Below are 19364 nucleotides of genomic sequence, written 5' to 3' on the forward strand. Positions count from 1 at the left end.
GGGGCCCATGAGGCCCTACTTATTTCAATATATATATATATAGGTAAAGCAGGACAACCTCTGTATATTTTGGGGGCCCTAAAATAAATCTGCTGGGGGCCCCAGTAACATCTAGTTCCACCACTGAGCATATTAAAGTTGAACCACCCCTTTAAACTTCTCTATTGACAAGAGAAATCCCTCACTCGTGATTAAACTGTACTCATAAGACCATGTCATGATCCAGTCAGTCACTACTAGAAGATTGTGACTTCCTTAGTACTAGAACTACATATCCTCCTCAGCAGAGGGACATGAACATCCGGAACTGTCATAAACATACAGAACTGCATAAGCGTTGCCAGGTAACTAAATAGGCGGCGGATGGATACGCGTTGTGATGCTCTTCGGCCGAGAAGGGAGAACGCTTGTTCTTTTGTGGATGTTCTTCCGCACGGTCTACGTGCTACAGGGATTCCAAGATGGAAATCCAGGGGCCGGCGGATCAGCGACAGCAAGATGGCGGCCCAAGGTTTCCTGCACAAGAGGAAAGTAAGGAGGTGCTGGATGACAGCTCCGAAGAGGAAGAGAAGCAGCCAGGACTTATTAATGAAGCGGAAGATGCGCAGCCAGTTTACATGGTGCTTAACCTCAGCGAGGAAGCGGCGGCCCCGGCAGTCAGTGGGGATGTGGTGCGGCCCTGTACTTCCTCCTCACAGCTGGGCCTGCCCGAGTACGTGACTGTGCGGCTGGAGAATGGAGTGCTCACCCTGGGAGGGAGAGGCGCGGAGAGCGTGGAGCCTGCGGAGCCCCGGGCTAGTGATATCCAAGCGCAGGCGGCCTGGGCCTCGGAGCTGGACACTGGCAGCAGCAGTAACAGCGGGGCCGCGCAGCGCTTTCCCGAGGACCTGGAGGATGTGGATCTGGTTCTGAGGGACAGTGAGGATGAGCAAGTCGCCTGCTTCCTGGTTGGGGAGATTGGGGAACTGCAGGTGAACTTGGGGGAGGCCTTGGACCTTGCCAGGAAGGGGGTCGTGCTGGCGTTCCGCTGCCCAGAGCCCGGCTGTGCCAAGGCCTTTGATCGCAAGCAGCAGCTGAAGGTCCATTTACTGAGCCACACTGAAGCCCAGCGACCATTTAAATGCACCGTATCCAACTGCTGCTGGTCCTTCACCACCCTGTACAAACTCAAGCGCCACCTGCAGTCCCACGACAAACAGCGACCCTTCTCCTGCGACGCGCCCGGCTGCGCCAAGAGCTTCACCACCGTCTACAACCTCAAGGCCCACCTGAAGGCCCACGAGCAGGAGAATCTGTTTCGCTGCGACACCTGCGGGGAGTCCTTCCCCACCGCCACCAAACTCAGCGCCCACCGGAGGATCCACTTTGAGCCCGAGAGACCCTACAAGTGCGAATTCCCTGGTGTGTTGCTTTGCTAAAATTCAATCCGATAGGATTGTCGCACATCGCTGTCTGTTGTGGAATAGAAAGCAGCTGGGAAATGTAAACCTAAAATTAGGGATGCACCAAATCCACTTTTTTGGATTCGGCCAAACCCCTGAATCCTTAATGAAAGATTCAGCCGAATCCTGAACCGAACGTGCATATGCAATTTAGGGGTGTGAAGGGGAAAACATTTTTTACTTGTTTTGTGACAAAAAGTCATGCGATTTCCCTCACCGCCCCTAATTTGTATATGCAAATTAGGATTTGGGTTCGTTTTGGCTTGGCAGAAGGATTCGGCTGAATCGAAATCCTGCTGAAAAAGGCCGAATCCCGAACCAAATCCTTGATTTGGTGCATCCCTACCTAAAATAAAAATGTCATTCTAAGCTGCTTCCCAATATATATACAAAATGTATATATAGTCATTGCACAGATCCAATGTTACTTGTAAATATGGATGCTGTAAAAACTATTGTTTCATCTGGTGGTTCTGACTTTTAAAACAGTGTAGCAGAACCCACCTGCTGGGCACACAGGCTGAAGGCTCCAGCTGCTCTCAGGCTGCGTATTTTTGCAGGCTAAAGGTGGGCATAGACATAGAGATCCGCTCGTTTGGCGATGTCGCCTAACGAGCGGATCTCTCCCCGATACGCCCACATTGAAGTGGGCTGATCCGGTTGTGGGCCCGATGATCACATCAGAACTGGGCCAAATGGGTGGTCTGATCGCAGGGCCGCTATCCAAAGGGAGGGCTCTACACACGGGCCAATAACCTGCCAACTTAGTTTGTCGGCAGCTTTTATCAACCCGTGTATGGGGGTCTTTAGGCTGAGAGAAGCGGATCTGCTCCATTGATTTGAATCTGATCATCCAGTGTACACTGTGTACACACAAAAGCTGAACTCAACTTCACTCTGCTGTGTGTGTGTGCGCACCCATTCAAATCAATGGAGCACGAAGCAGATCTGCTTCTCTCAGCTTGCAAATATACACAGGCTGACAAAAGTCAGAGCCTTCAGCCTGTGTCCATAGTCTTAAAGGAGAACTAACACCCCAATAAGAAAAAGCCCAACTACTACCTTAGATAGTCCCCCATCTACTACCCTAGATAGTCCCCCATCTACTACCCTAGATAGTCCCCCATATACTACCCTAAATAGTCCCCCTTATACTACCCTAGATAGTCCCCCCCCATCTACTACCCTAGATATTCCCCCCCATCTGCTACCCTAGCTAGTCCCCCATCTGCTACCCTAGCTAGTCCCCCATCTGCTACCCTAGATAAGTCCCCCATCTGCTACCCTAGATAAGTCCCCCATCTGCTACCCTAGATAAGTCCCCCATCTGCTACCCTAGATAAGTCCCCCATCTGCTACCCTAGATAAGTCCCCCATTCCTGCTTTCTACCTGCATAGTGCATTATTGCAGAAAGTGTCACTTATTTATGCAGAGTAGCGCAGCGGACCTCATGGCGGCATCTTCGGTCTTCAGATCCTCTTCCTTTCCTTTGGCAAATCACAGAACTTTGCTGCACGTGAGGCATATAGTATGTTCCCTTACATAAGATGACCTTGAAGACATTGTCCATGAGCTCCGCTGCTCTGCTCTGCATAAATAAGTGAGCATGCTGTCCAGGGACACTGAGTAATGCACTATGCCGGTAAGAAGCAGGGATGGGAGACTGTCTAGGGTAGTATATGGGGACTGTCTAGGGTAGTATCAAAAATAAGCAGCTGCTTTGAGGCTACTGGGAGCAACCGCCAAAGGGTTGGGGAGAAACATGTTACTGGCCACTGGTTGGGGATCACTGCTCAGGGTACCGTGAATGACATTTGACCCTCTTTGAAAGGGGTGGTTTACCTTTAAGTTATATTTTAGTATATTATAGAATGACCAATTCTAACCAAATTTTCAATTTGTCGTCCGTATTTTTTTTTTTTATATAGTTTTTTAAATTATTTGCACCAGCAGTGGTGATTCTTTTTTGCAGGCTACTGTTTAATTTGTAGTATGAAAACTGGAAATTATTCCTCAGTAGTCCACCAATTGACTTCATTCGTCAGACTCTTCAACAGACACATGGAGTAGCCATATCCACCACGGTATCATATAGTAACAAGAAAATCTGGAGAGTCTTTGAAAGTATGTAGTTTTATTATCGCACTGGTGCGATGAGAACTTTCAAAGACTCTCCAGATTTTCTTGTTACTATATGTTTAATTTGTAGGTCAATATAAAATTAAGAGATTCTTTTTGTTACTTTCAGGCTGCGACAAGACGTTCATTACAGTCACGGCCTTATTCTCGCACCATAGAGCTCATGGTCGGGAACAAGAACAGTTCATCTGCTCTTTCCCAGGATGCAACAAGCAATATGATAAAGCGTGTCGGCTGAAAATCCACTTGCGCAGTCATACAGGTCAGTGTCTGACTATACCTCTGGTTGGGGAACGCTGGCCTGAACTGTTATGATGGTATGAGAATAATTATATGGCTTCTGCATTTTGCTGCATGAACTCTTTGTGACTTGGCCTGGCCTGCAAACAAGGAAGGTTTAATTGGTCCTTTTTGTCTAAAACTTCCTCAGTCAACTCTAAGGGGCAGATTTATCAAATGTTGAATTTCTAATTCATGTGAGTTTTTAGAAACTTGCATAAACTCCCGTGAACTAGAAATCCGATCAATTGAAATTTATAAAAAAAAAAAAAAGAATCGAATTCGTTAAACTCGGCTGAGTAGGAATCGACCAGAAAACTCGATTTGATTTTTTTCTCAGAGTATGACAAATCTTGAAAATCTAATTCGAAAAAAATTCGAAACGAATTTGAATAATTCCCTAGTCGAATTTGACGGTTAACTTTAAAAAAAAAAAACTCGAAAATTTGCATTTTGAATTATCAATACGACCCTTGATAAATCTGCCCCTAAAAGGGATTGTGAAGTGGTAACATTTGGGGGTGGGGGGGGGTGTCCTAATTTGCATATGTAAATTAGGGGTGGGTAGGGAAATCAGGTGACTTTTTGTCACAAGATTTTTTTTTCCACTTTTTCCTTTCATGACCCTAATTTGCATATGCAAATTAGGATTAGGTTCAGTATTCGCCAAAATCTTTCACCTGGGATTTGGGGATTCGGCTGAATCCCAAATAGTGGATTCGGTGCATCCCTAATATATATATATTTAGTCCATGAGCGTTCAGCACAGCATTAGATAGAAAATGACCTAGGTGCTACTCAATAGCGGTATACAAAAAAACAAATAGTGGATTCGGTGCATCCCTTATATATATATATATATATATATATATTATATATATATATATATATATATATATATATATATATATATATATATATATATATATATATATATATATATATATATATATATATATATATATATATATATATATATGAGTTCAAGAGGACCCGCACACCTTGGTTAGTGAACCAAAAATTTCTTTATTTTTCAAACTTGTGCATCCAACGTTTCGACCCACATTAGGGCCTTTATCAAGCTTGATAAAGGCCCTAATGTGGGTCGAAACGTTGGATGCACAAGTTTGAAAAATAAAGAAATTTTTGGTTCGCTAACCAAGGTGTGCGGGTCCTCTTGAACTCTACATAAATACTTTGACCCAGCACCCACGTTCATGGAAGACTGGAAGCGTCTGATTCAGGTTATATATATATATATATATATATATATATATATATATATATATATATATATATATATATATATATATTGCTGCTATGCAACTATTCCTGTATTACTTAACTCTGTTCATAAATTGTTGCACTGATGGATTGCACAGATGTTGAATTCCTTACCTTATTTCATAGGTGAACGGCCTTTTATTTGTGACTTTGAAGGCTGTGGTTGGACGTTCACGTGCATGTCAAAGTTGTTAAGACACAAAAGGTATTTATCTTCTATATAATATTTAAGCCTGGAGCATTGTTTCAGTAACCATAACAGTCTTCACTGCATTGGCACACACTGGCCTTTTGATAAAGCAAAATCCCTGTCAAATGCCTGCTACCCAACAGATTGCTTCCTATTAACATTACTGGGATTGTAACATAATGACAAACCTCTCTTTTTGGGTAATAATGGCTGGTTTAAGGTGTCTTTTATTTTTTAATGCAAAGTAAAGTATTAACACGGACTCTGGTCTCTAAGGATTCTAGTTTCTTTTTATCATGTCTGCATATCTGTCCGTAAAACCTTTTTGGCTATGCTAAAATATTCAAACTGTGAGTCTGACCGCAGATTACAGTAGGCGATTTAGTAGTGGTTTTATTGGATTTTAGTGATTTTATTGGATTTCACTGTGTTCTTTATTTCATTTTGCCCATGGAAATTTTGTCTGCTATATATCCATTTGGGGTTCTCTGTGCACAACATAGTTTGTTTTATGTATGCATATCCAGCATCAAGCTGCTCAGTACATTATGAAATGTGGGGTTTATAATGGGGTAAAATGCAAGCTTTGTGATGACTTTCAGAAATTTCATAAAAAGCATTGTTTGACATAACTTTGCAGTTTGGTAGTTTGCAGTATAAAGACCTACCGTATTTAACCGTTTTAGATTCGTCAGATTGTGTACTTTCGTAAAATATATGGTTTTCTAGGGTCTCCATCCTGTTAGGGGGTCTCATGGCACATAATACACATACCGGTTGCTTATATTGTAGTAGCCAGAGTGTCATACGTGAGAATTCATATGCACTATTTGGATTTGGGGGTCTCTGTATGCCACATTGTTTGGTAAGTCTATGCATATTGGGCATCAAACTGTTTAGTAGCCCCCTGGCGTTCATATTTCGGATGCCTTTTGCTGGTACATTACGAAATGTGGGGTATATAATGGAGTAAAATGCAAGCTTTGTGCTGATTTTCAGATTTCATAAAAAGCATTAAGTTTAGCGTAGCTTTGCAGTTTGCAGTAGAAAGACATATTTACCCATCGGAATGTGAACTTTTGGGGTCTCTGTATGCCACATAGTTTGGTAAATCTATGCATATTGGGCATCAAGCTGTTAAAAGACACCCAGCGTTCATATTTAGGATGCTTTATGCTGGTAATGATACATAGACGATACAATGCTGGAAAGTTGAAGCTTTGAGGCAATTTTCAGGTATTTCACCAAAACCACCAATTTTGGGAAAGCCTTGCAACTCAGTAGTTTAGAGCAGAAAGGCATGGGTACCCATTTTAGATTTGGTAGAATGTGTATTTATCAAAACTATATGGTTTTGGGGGGTAAACATATATTTCGGTGTTTTTACCCCCACAAAAAATGCAGTCGATGTGTTGATTTTTCAGTAGCTGACGTAAAGTCCTGGACAATTTGGATGCACTAACTTCATTTGTGACCTCTAAATGCCAGATACTTTGGTAAACCTAATCACAATGGGCATCAAACTGTTCAGTGGACCCCTGGCAATCATATTTAGTGTACTTTTTCATGGTACCTAATACAGTGTGGGATATGCGGAGCAGCAAATAAAACCTTTGAAGTGATTTTTCAGAATTTTGATAAATGTTTATAAACACTGCTACGTTCAGACAAGCTTTGATGTTTAGTAGTTAGGAGTAGAGAGACATAGTTACCCATTTTGGATTAAACAGAATGTACTTTTCAAAAAATATATGGTTTTCTGGGGTAAACCCTGCTGTTTCAGAATTTTTTGGCCTTGGAATCTAAAGTATTCTGTTTTCTGCCTTAGTGCTTTCAAAATTCGGTAATAGACTGCCGGTAGTTTTTGCTGTATAGAAGTCCTAAAGCTCCCTAAAACTATACATATCTGGTATTGGCACGTTCAAGAGACATGAAGCTTTCCAAATCAGTTGTATTTGAATATGAATTATTTTTTTTGTATAAATTCATATACAGGTATGGGACCTGTTATCCAGAATGCTCACCGTTATCCAGAATGCTCAGGACCTGGGGTTTTCCGGATAATGGATCTTTCCGTAATTTGGGTCTTCTACTAGAAATTCATTTAAACATTAAATAAACCCAATATGTTGGTTTTGCTTCCTATAAGGATTAATTATATGTTAGTTGGGATCAAGTACAAGCTACTGTTTTATTATTACAGAGAAAAAGGAAATCATTTTTAAAAATTTGGATTATTTGGATAAAATGGAGTCTATGGGAGACAGCAATTCCGTAATTCGGAGCTTTCTGGATATCGGGTTTCCGGATAAGGGATCCTATACCTGTATTATGAAAAATAGGATTTTTTCTTTGGTATTTAGCGCTATACATTTTTTTTTTGCAGAGGTGGAAATACATGAAATCTCAGGTAGATTTAGAAAGCTCAGGTTCTCCGGAACTAGGTAAAGTAAAGGTTTCCTCTCAGAAAAGTGATAGAGCACAAAATGTTTTAAAAAAAAAACATCTGGCGTTTCGTGTAACCAAAATGTCAAATTATGTTGCCACTTTAAAAGGTTAATGGAGTGGGAATTTAGACTGTTTATATTTTTTCCATAATGGTCCAAAATACTTCCGTGGAAATAGAGGGTTAAAGGAGAAGGAAAACTAAAGCAGCAGTTTATTGCTAATCGACTAGCCTCAACAGTGCAAGCTATAACACTATATTCATTCTGCAGAATGCTTTACCATACCTGAGTTAACAGCTCCAGAAGCTCTCTTTGTTTAGGATAGCAGCTGCCATATTAGCTTGGTGTGACATCACTTCCTGCCTGAATCTCTCCTTTCTCACTCATAGCTCTGGGCTCAGATTACAGAAGGGAGAGAGGAGCAAACTGAGCATGCTCAAGCCCAAGCCCTGGAGGTTTAAGCTGAAAATAGGAAGTCTGATACAGAAGCCCATGTAAACACAATAGAAGGAAAGAAATGCAGTGTTTATTTTGACAGAGGACAGAGCAGCATTACTTACTGGTGTATTTATGTAGACCATTCTGATAAAGCTTACTTAGTTTTAACATTTACTTCTCATTTGAAGGGTTGTGGTCACCTCCTTACTGTAATAAAATTGCTACCTTCCCCCAATCTTATTACTGAGATCCGTTTTTACATTTTAACGGAGATACGTTTTTAAACCTTTAAGAAACCGTGTGTGACCATTTTATATGAGGTATTATTTAGCTGCACATTATTCAAAAACCTCTGTCTCTGCCAGGAAACATGAAGATGACCGGAGATACCCTTGTCCTGTGGAAGGCTGTGGGAAATCCTTCACAAGAGCAGAGCATTTGAAAGGCCACAGCATTACACACCTGGGAACAAAGCCATTCGAGTGTCCCGTTGATGGTAATCCGTTGCGCTTTCATTTATCTTCACCCTAAAAATATGTTTTTAATTTGGATTTTACTTTGTTAAAGGGATTCTGTCATGATTTTTATGGTGTAGTTTTTTTCTAAATTACATTTTTTATACTGCAAATAATTAAATTTACCATATAACATTTTGTTCCTGAACCAACATGTATATTTTTTTTTTTTAGTTGTAATATTGGTGTGTAGGCGCCATCTCAGGTCATTTTGCCTGGTCATGTGCTTTCAGAAAGAGCCAGCACTTTAGGATGGAACTGCTTTAACGCAGGCTTTTGTTTCTCAAACGCAATGTAACTGAAGGAGTCGCAGTGGGACATAGACTTTACTATTGGGTATTGAGTTATCTGGTTACCTTCCCATTGTTCTATTGTTGGGGGCGAAAGGGAGGGGGTGATATCACTCCAACTTGCAGTACAGCAGTAAAGAGTGACTGCAGTTTATCAGAGCACAAGTCACATGGCTGGGGGCACCTGGGAAACTGAAAACATGTCTAGCCCCATGTCAGACCCCATGTCAGAATTTAAAATTAAATATAAAAAAATCAGTTTGCTATTTTGAAAAATGGGTTTCAGTGCATAATTCTGCTGGAGCAGCACTATTAACTGATGTGTTTTATAAAAAAAACATGTTTTACGATGACAGTGTCCCTTTAAAGTTGTGAAACAGGGGTTAACACTGTGATCAATATTTGTTGGCAAGGTAGAAAATCCACAATTAAATGTTGGTGTGGTTTTTCAACACCCCATTTTGTTCCATCTGTTGGCCCTGATTTTGCCCAGATTGTTGTTGGGTCAGTTGGAGTGTTTGATCTCCAGTGTTACTTTAACCAACTGTTGTTTTCTCTTTTCATGCCAGAACCTAAAGACTAATCACTAGAAATCTATTTGTTAAACTGAAATTTTCTTTTCTTTACTCATGTCTCAGGCTGCGGAGCAAAGTTCTCTGCTCGTAGCAGTTTGTACATCCATTCCAAAAAGCACCTCCAGGATATCGACACGTCAAAAACTCGATGCCTTGTTTCCAGCTGCAACAAGATGTTCACATCCAAGCAGAACCTGAAATCACACATGGTCAAGCAGCACAACTTCAGTCGAGGTGAATGTAAAGTGTTTACATCAATTCAGTGTTGAATTTTTGCATTTTTGTTCAGCTTGCTTCTGTTATACTTTTCTTAGAGGTGGCCAAACTGACTCATCTCAGTATGCACCCTATATAAAACATATAGCCACTAAAACATATGAACATGTAGATTGCATAGGAATTAGGGATGCACCGAATCCAGGATTCGGCCTTTTTCAGCAGGATTCGGATTCAGCCGAATCTTTCTGCCCGGCCGGACTGAATCCAAATCCTAATTTGCATATGCAAATTAGGGGTGGGGAGGGAAATTGCATGACTTTTCATCACAAAACAAGGAAGTCAAATTATTTTTCCCTTCCCACCCCTAATTTGCATATGCAAATTAGGGGTTGGATTCGGTTCGGTATTCGGCCGAATCTTTCACAAAGGATTCGGGGGGTTCGACCGAATCCAAAATAGGGGGTTTGTCCAAATCCAAAATAGGGGGTTTGGCCAAATCCAAAATAGTGGATCCGGTGCATCCCTAATAGGAATAGCTTCTTTCTGGCTTGATGGTGGCAGGGGGTATGGTAACACAATCTTAAAGGGATTCTGTCATGATTTTTATGATGTAGTTTTTATTTTTAAATAACACTGTTTATACTGCAAATAATTCACTCTATAATATAAAATTTAATTCCCGAACCGTAGTGTATTTTTTTTAGTTTTAATATTGGTGTGTAGGTGCATCTCAGGTCATTTTGCCTGGTCATGTGCTTTCAGAAAGAGCCAGCACTTTAGGATGGAACTGCTTTCTGGCAGACTGTTGTTTCTCCTACTCAATGTAACTGATGTGTCTCACTGGGACCTTGATTTTACTATTGAGTGCTGTTCTTAGATCTACCAGATAGCTGTTATAGTGTGTGAAGGTGGCCATACATGTAGAGATCCGCTCGTTTGACGATGTCTTCAAACAAGCTGATCTCTCTGCGAAATGCCCACAATGAGGTGGGTGATATCGGGATGATCAGATCATACTTCAGGCAATACGGGCGGTCGGATCGTGAGACCGCATCAACGAACAGTTGCGGCCGCGATCCAACGGGATTTTTAACCCTGCCTGATTGACATCTGCCCAACTTTCAGCCAGATATCGATGGGGGAATACCGTTGGATGGCCCCACACACGGGCCAATGTAAGCTGCCGACACGGTCTGTCTGCAGCTTTTATCTGCCCGCGTGTGGCCAGCTTTAGGGAGCTGCTATCTGGTCACCTTCCAATTGTTCTATTTTTAGGCTGCTGGGGGGGAAGGGAGGGTGTTAATATCATTCCAACTAGCAGTACGGCTGGACTGAAGTTTATCAGAGCACCAGTCACATGACTGGGGGCAGCTGGGAAACTGACAATATGTCTAGCCCCATGTCAGATTTCAAAATTAAATATAAAAAAATCTGTTTGCTCTTTTGAGAAACAGATTTCAGTGCAGAAGTCTGCTGGAGTAGCACTATTTGATGAGTTTTGATTTAAAAAAAATTTCCATGATCATATCCCTTTAACTTGCCATGCAGTTTATACTCAGTACTTTTTATTTCTTTTATAGATCTTCTGACCCAGCTGGAAGCAAGTAGCTCGCTCACCCCAAGCAATGAACTTACAAGCTTAGGCCAGAATGACCTCAGTAACTTGGACCTCTCATCTCTATTCACCAACGTTTCTTCTAATGGCCCAGGGATTTCGGCTGATCTGACTCTTGTCAACTCTGGAATACTAACTATTGATGTTTCATCTGTGGGTTCCACACTGGGAGGGAACCTTTCTGCCAACAGCAGTTCTTTGGTGCACCCCGTGGATCCATTGGTGCTGGTGTCTAACAATGAAGCACATCAAAGCTTGGAAAGTTCCCTACTGCTAGGAGCTGCTGCTTCAATCCTTCATCAAGGCACCTTACAGTTGGATGATGCGCAGACAGTGAATGCAGAGGCTTTGGGTTCTCTGGCATCTTTATCCATGAGAGGTTCTAGCCAGGATATTCAAGGTCTAACATCCAGTAATAGCCTGACCATTGACTCTTCCACTTTAACACCCTCAGTGAGCCTTGGAGCTAGCAGTTCCATGCCAGAATTGCTGACCCAGGTCAAAACAGAGAGGGATTTGATTCCGCACTCTGAGGTTGTGGGCGAACAGGAAGGAAGTAAAGTTGTAACGCAGTTTGTATTTCCCAACCCCACTGGTACCTATAGTGCTCAGAAGGAAATGGATTACAGTTTGGTAGCTGGGAGCACTTCTCTGGTAAGCCGCTGGATCATATACTTGATGTTTAAAAGAATTATCGTTCAGTCGCTAAAAAGAGCATTGTTCTTTATGAGGATTAATATTGGAAACTTAATGTTTTCATTTACAGGAGAGCAGCGGTTCAGCGAGAACAGATTACAGAGCCATTCAACTAGCCAAGAGCAAAAAGAAAGGAGGTTCTACCAGTGCAGGTAGGAAATGCCTTCCTTTATTGATGCAGTAAATGCAAAACCTTGGCCGGGGTGAAGAATTAGAACCATCGGAGTCATCTTTGACTGCTGCACGTTTCATTCAGGGCTGTGGAGTCTCCACAATTCCTCTGTTTTTAAAGGAACAGTAACACCAAAAACTGAATGTGTATCAAAGTAATGAAAATATATTGTACTGTTGCTCTGCATTGTTAAAGCTGGTGTGTTTGCTTCAGAAAGGCTACTGTACTTTATAGAGATGCACCAAATCCACTATTTTGGATTCGGGCGAATCCTTCGCGAAAGATTCGGCCAAATACCAATTCTGAATCCTAATTCTGCCTATGCAACTTAGGGTGGGAAGGGGTAAACATTTTTTACTTCCTTGTTTTGTGATAAAAAGTCACGGGATTTCCCTCCCTGCCCTTAATTTGCATATGCAAATTCGGATTCGTTTCGCCGGGTCGAAGGATTTACTGAATCCGAATCATGCTGAAAAAGGCCAAATACCAAACTACTAATAGTTTATATAGGGACAACCATTCAAGCTTGAAAAAAAAGAAGAGAAGAGGCACAGGTTACATAGCACATAACATATAAAACACCATTGTATTGGACAAGGCTTATCTGTTAAGTTCAATTGCTTCTGCCAGATTCTCCTTCATAGAAACTCTTAAATCTGATTTTATTTTCTGTGCTTGTATTTAAAGGATAAGTAAACATTAAAAATAAGTGTAAAATTGATGAGGGTGCTATTGTAAGAACTTTTTTTAAGTTATTAGGAGTCGGAGTGGCAGTTTATACATTTTTGCCGAGTCCCAGTCCAGAAACCCCAAATTGCTTCTAACTCCACAGCTCTGGTTTCATTTGACTTTGTTCAATTAAGGTACTTCGCCTACACAGAGGAAGAGTAAAAGTGCAAAGCCGAGCCCAGCTGTATCCTCCAGTGGCAGCAGGTTTGGAAGCAATGCGGTTCTGCCTAATGGAGGACTGACTCTACGAGACCCTGCTACTGGCGCCCAGTATGTGCAGATTCAACTTCTACAGGTGAGACAGCAGTAACTGACATTTACAAAGCTTTGGTCTTTGCTGTAGTTTGGTCCCTTAGACTTTATTACCTGCAGAGGTGTCACTGTTTTTGTGAACTGAAACGAACCAAAACGAGGTATTTAAAGGGGAAATATTGCGAAAATTAAAATTTAATATAAGCTTTATCATACTGAAATAAGAAACTTTCTAAATACAATACATTAAAAAGTCTGTACCATTGCTGAAATAATTTATATTCACTTTTCCTCTCTCAGCATCTGTTTTTATTCATTCTCTTAAAGGGGTGGTTAACCTTCAAACAACTAGTCGGATAGATCAGCAGAAATAAAAACTTTTTCCAATGACTTTCTATTTTCTATGTGTGACCATTTTTCACCTTCTCAAGCAGCTCTGGGAGGGGGGGTCGCCGACCCTGTAAACTGTTCTAAATGGATATATTTAGTTGATACATTTCTTATCTTTGTTCCTGCTGAGCAGACTCTCTGGGTTTCATTACAGGCAGCTGTTAGAATTGATACAATAGTTGCTAATACTCCAGAGATACTGCTGAGAAATGTATCAACTAAATGTTGCAAAATTGTAACAGTTTAGAGTCTGCACCTGAATAACTGAGCTGCCAGACTCAAACACCAGAGACAGGAACATTCATCTTTAAAATTAGATTTTGGAAAAAACAGTAAAAAAATAAATAATGCAAAGTAATTGAAAAAAGTCTTTTTTTCTGGGGAACAATCTAAAACCAACTGAATTGAAAAAAGTGTTTGAAAAGTGAACAATCCCTTTAAATGCAGCAGTTGGGTGTCAAATGTATGTTCCAATATATCCCTTTCCTAGCAGATTAATTGGAGCTCACTCAAATAACTGATTCCAGTACCAACAAAATCTAACAATAACGCCTCTTGCATAAATCCTGCATGTAGAGAGACATGATGTCTGGGGATTTTAATAGAGTGAGCTCTAATACATCTTCTAGGAAAGGAAGCCCACCTATAAGATATTAGATCTAACTGTCAATGAATATCTGACACCCAACTCCTGCATGAAGGCAGAATGAGGAGAAACAGATGCTGAGAGAGGGATAGTAGATGTAAACTTGATTATTTCATAAACATTACAGAATATTTAATTGAATGTATTTAGAAAGTTTCTTATTTCAGTATGATGAGTCTTACAGTATATTAATTTTCACAATAGTTCCCCTTTATTGTCGACTTATATATTAATTGTTTAATTTGCAGTTGCCTTTGTTAGAATTACATTATATGCTCCTGTAGAGCCTATTCCATAAACCAGCAGAAACCACGCAACCGGCACACTTTTTGTTTCTTTGTCATATTATTGTACTGCTGCTTTGTTGCCATCAGGATGATTCTCCAGGAGATGGTGACCTGCCTTTTCAGCTGAATGCTCAGTCTCCGGCATCCCATGCCCAGCTCACTGTTGATCTTCCAGTGCATATACTGCAGGTATGCATATTTAGCACCCAGGGCTGCTCCTACCTAGAGGCACATTTATCAAGGGTCAAATTTCAACTTTGTGTGTTTTTTTTTTGTTTTTTTTAATAATCAACTTCCATCAACTCGAAATTCGACCAATCGAAATTTGTTAATAAAATTGAATTTTTAAAAGTCGAATGAATAGAATCGACCGAAAAATCGAATCAAATTCGATTTGAATTTAAAAAAACCTGATTCTCAGGAATGTCAGGAAGGGTGCAAACAACTCCAAATTGATTCCTGGACGTCTCCTATTGACTAAAACAGCAATTCAGCAGGTTTTAGGTGGCGAATAGTCGAATTTGAGGGGACCCGTCACCCAAAAAAATTATTAAAAACCCTATTTTATCACATTAGTCAAGCAAAATGAACTTTAATTACACTATATAAATTATTTGAATCTTGTTTCCTTCAGTCTGGAAATTCTTAATTACAGCAAGCAGGCAGGAGCCATTTTGTGGACACTGTTATTAAGACAAGCCTTGTATCATCTCAGAATCTTGTTTGTGCACCAGAATGGGGGACCCAGAGGCGCTCCACCAATGAGGCGAGTTGAGACACTCGCCTCAGGCGGCAGCGCCCCCCTGGTTGCCAGGGGCGGCAAAAATGCCGCTCCTGGTAACTAAGAGCCGAATTTCCGGTTTTCAAACCGGAAATTCGGCTCTTCTAGTGCAGAGAGCGCTATTGCGCTCTCTGCACTAAGCGTCGCGGACCGCCTCTGCCCTCTCCGGCGCTATAAAGGTTAGTGCCGTGGGGAGGGGTGGGGGCGGCGAAAGAAGGCCGCCTCAGGCGGCATTATAGGCAGAATCGCCCCTGGGGGGACCTGATGTCCATCCCCATGCCCTGGCTACACAATTAAATGGTGAAGAGAAATGGGGAATGTGGGGAGAGCAGTGACATTTAGGAAGTGCTGAATGGAAAGTGAAAGAAATTGTCTGCCTAAGGCATAGAGGAGGGGCAGACAATATTTGATTGACAGCTGAGATTTTTAAATAAGCTTACAACAGCTATGAATGCTTTAATAAAAAATAGAAATTGGATTTGAAAAGGACTTTTATTATACAGATTTTTGTGTCTGGGTGACGGGTCCACTTTAAAATGCCAGAGTATGATAAATCTCGAAAATCGAATTTTCTTAAAAATCTCGAATCTAATTTGATAGTTCTGACAATAAAAAAAACTCAAATTGAAATCTTCCCTTGATTTCAGGAGCCTCACACCTCAACAGAGGAGGACGTCTCTTCGGATAATTCTCAGTTTACAGGAAGTACAATAAATTTGCAAGACCTGGAATAAGGGGCATTTATATTTGATATTGGGGACAATGAATGGGATGATGCAGCATAGTTCTCAAGCTGGACCAATAAGTCTGTGATGAACAGCTTTCTGGATTGTAGGAGGCATTTTCTAATTGCACTATATTTTATGCTTTTACCCAGATGGTTTTCATAATAATGGGACATGTCTTTCTGTGGAAAAATTCCGGGAGCTGCTTCCCCCTCCCTCCTCTCCCATTATCATCCATCCAAAATGACTTGGAATATGGAATATAATGGATCTTAAAGCTGAACATCTGCTGGGCAAACTTTTTTTTTTTTTTTTTTTTTTTTTTTTTTTTTAAATATCCTGGTTCTCCAATGCCCTCCAATTCCTTTAAGAAAAATCATGGTTTAAATGAAAGATTTCAGGATGCTCTGCAGGTATTAATATGAAATCTCTTTTGGAGAGACTGCATTATCTACCTCCTCTACATAGACTCCCAGTGTTAAGTCTCATGCAAGTACAAGCTGCCGGCACCGCTCATTCCATTACAAAACAAAATGGTATTTTGTAAATAATAATTGCTAATATTTATTGGAGTGAATGTGGCTGGAGGCTGTGTGCTTTAAGGGGTACAGTAAAGAGGGCATTAGTCGGGGTCTCCAGCATCAGAGTGGCTCTTATGATTAAAAGGATGTTGCACAGTACATAGGACATATATAGTGGATTCATTTTAAACAGTTTAGTATATAGATCAGGGAAGCCCATCCAGCTGTTGTGGGTTGTGGGAGGGCCACAATTGACATCCATAACTACATCATTTTCTCCTCAGATTTGGGCCTAAGCCTGTGTTTATTGTCAGGGCGCCTTTTCTCTTAACTCCAGTTCTTGTGCTGTATTGGTTTGTTTTTTTCTTTTTCTGTACAAATGTAAATGACTGTATTATAAATATATACATATTTTCCCTGTTACATCACAGGATCGTTTGCTGCTTTTTCTGGCCCTATTGACTGAGCCTTGTAAATGTTCTGTCCCCTTAATCGAATTTATCTGCAGCCTCGCGAACTGTATAGTGGCAAAGGAAAAGCTCTCTTGATATTCTGAGATCATTTTAGAATTTCATTGATCTTGCTGCTGGGGTAACCGATTTATAACAATGACGAAGCTATTATTTTTTTTATGAGTTTGTATTAATTGGGCCCTTTTCTATTTTATAGATTGTCTTTTCAACCACAGTCTGTTTAATACAGCACCCTGGCAACCTGTTTGCTGAAAATGTGAAATTCCAAAAAAAACCTGAAGAAAATAAAAAGTTTCAAGTTGTCTTAGGAAATTGCAGACCTACAGGCAACAAACTATTTCCAAGATGATCTCCCTTTTAAGGGATGGTTCACCTTTTAATTAACTTTTAGTATGTTATAGAATGGCTAATTCTAAGCAACTTTTCAATTGGTTTTCATTTTTTCTTATAGTTTTTTTTTTAATTGTACCTTCTTCTTCTGACTCCAGCTGACCCCATTTAAAAACAAATGTTCTTTAAAGGCTACACATGTATTGTTATTGTTACTTTTTCTCCTTTTTGCTATTCAGGCTTCTCCTATTCATATTGCAATCTCTTATTCAAATCAATGCTAAAGAGCTAAATAACTCAAAAAACGCAAATAATAAAAAATGAAAACCAATTGAAAATTGTCTCAGAATATCACTCTCTATATCATACTAAAAGTTAACTCAAATGTGGGACAACCTTTGAGATAGACAAACTATAGATAGGAAAAAAAAAACAAAAACGTTTACTTCTTCTTTAACCTGGGGGAAATGATGGGGAAAAGGATTGAGATATTACTAGGGAAAAGTAAGGGTAGTTTAGCAGAAATTAATTGTAAAAACTGCTAATATTTTAAAAACTAAAAAACTGCTTTGAGAAATGTTACATTAATTTTTTTTCTAGGGTTAATTTTCTGTTTTGTCCTTGCATACTACCCTATAAGTTTATGAATTGCCTAAATGTAATGTATTCATTGTCCAATTTTGTGTGGGATGGGCCAGTAACATAACTAGGTGGGGGCGGGCCCTGCATCCGGGCCCACCCCCCTCCACGTCGATTTTCTTTGCGGCTGCAGCCGGCTACAGTGGGGCGCGATCTGCCGGGTGTGGGCCCTGGTCCAATTGCACCCCCTGCTCCCCCACTAGTTACGCTACTGGGATGAGCCTGAATCACAGGTTAAATAATAGATGCAGTTTCCTGATAATAGGAGTTAGTTACAAAATGTGTTGAATGGTGAGATGGAGAGTCGAACTAGAGGCCTGGAGACAGGATTTGTTTGACCTCCAAGTAATTTTATGGCCCCAGGACTGCTCAAAAGCTTCATTGACCCCTTTGGAAAACACCATGGGGCAAAATCGCTAAAGGGTGAATTTTTGACAGGGAATGATCTGCCACACTTTACGCCACTTCACCAGGCGTAAATTCGTTACCATTATGCTAAATTGCAAAGTTGGTGAAGTTTTACTTGCATTAATCATTAGCGCGAGCATTTCATAGCAATCCTTCGCTAGCGTTCAATTCTGCCTAGCGAAACTTCGTTTGTAAACTTCCGATTGGGTCAATTTAAACAGGGTGGGTACATATAGGTCATATATGTGTCTTTATTAGAGAAGTGGCCACTTATTATTACAAATGTCCAAGGAAGCAAAATAATGACAAAAGAGATCCTCTACTGCCAAGATATGAGCCCACCCTAAAACAAATGTGGCATGCCCCTCAAATTGGTTAAAAAAAATTGTTAACACAAAAATGTTTAAGGGTGAGAACTTTTGAAGACAATCCCGCTTTAAAATATGAAAAAACTCTGTTTTTTGTTTTTTTTAACTTTTATGACTTTTCAGCATGCAGGATATGATGTCACTGACATAAGATTGAGGAGGATTGTATTGGCGACGGTCTCTTTTGCTAGCGAATTGTCCTCTACACCTGTTAGTAAATTTTCAATGTGCCTTCTTACAGGATTTCTGCCGAATTTTCGCTAGCGACAGCCAATTCGCCCTGTAGTAAATCCGCCCCCACGATTTTATGATCTGGTCCCCAAACCTGTAGTTTAGCGACTACTTAACCCACAATATGGAACGAGTTTAATTGTTTTTCTCTATGTTACAGAAATAGGGATGCTCCAAAACCACTTTTTTCGTATTCCCAAATGGAATCTGGGATTCATTGCATTTCTAAACAGAATGTATCTATGCTAATTTTGCCTAATGTACATATAATTCAGTTTAACT

The 19364-nt window shown here is 40.5% G+C and overlaps 1 protein-coding gene across 1 annotated transcript; it reads left to right on the plus strand.

Annotated features, from left to right (window-relative positions):
* Window positions 1-372: 372 nt before the first annotated feature.
* zxdc.S (ZXD family zinc finger C S homeolog) lies at window positions 373-17056 on the plus strand. Its single transcript, XM_018261386.2, has 10 exons — window positions 373-1401; window positions 3692-3844; window positions 5272-5350; window positions 8586-8716; window positions 9664-9834; window positions 11400-12088; window positions 12201-12282; window positions 13166-13326; window positions 14694-14795; window positions 16035-17056. Exons 1-10 carry the CDS (start codon window positions 462-464, stop codon window positions 16119-16121), a joined length of 2595 nt encoding a protein of 864 aa, XP_018116875.1. The 5' UTR covers window positions 373-461; the 3' UTR covers window positions 16122-17056.
* Window positions 17057-19364: the final 2308 nt, after the last annotated feature.

Source organism: Xenopus laevis, chromosome 4S (genome assembly GCF_017654675.1).
Source record: "Xenopus laevis strain J_2021 chromosome 4S, Xenopus_laevis_v10.1, whole genome shotgun sequence".
Classification (NCBI taxonomy): domain Eukaryota; kingdom Metazoa; phylum Chordata; class Amphibia; order Anura; family Pipidae; genus Xenopus; species Xenopus laevis.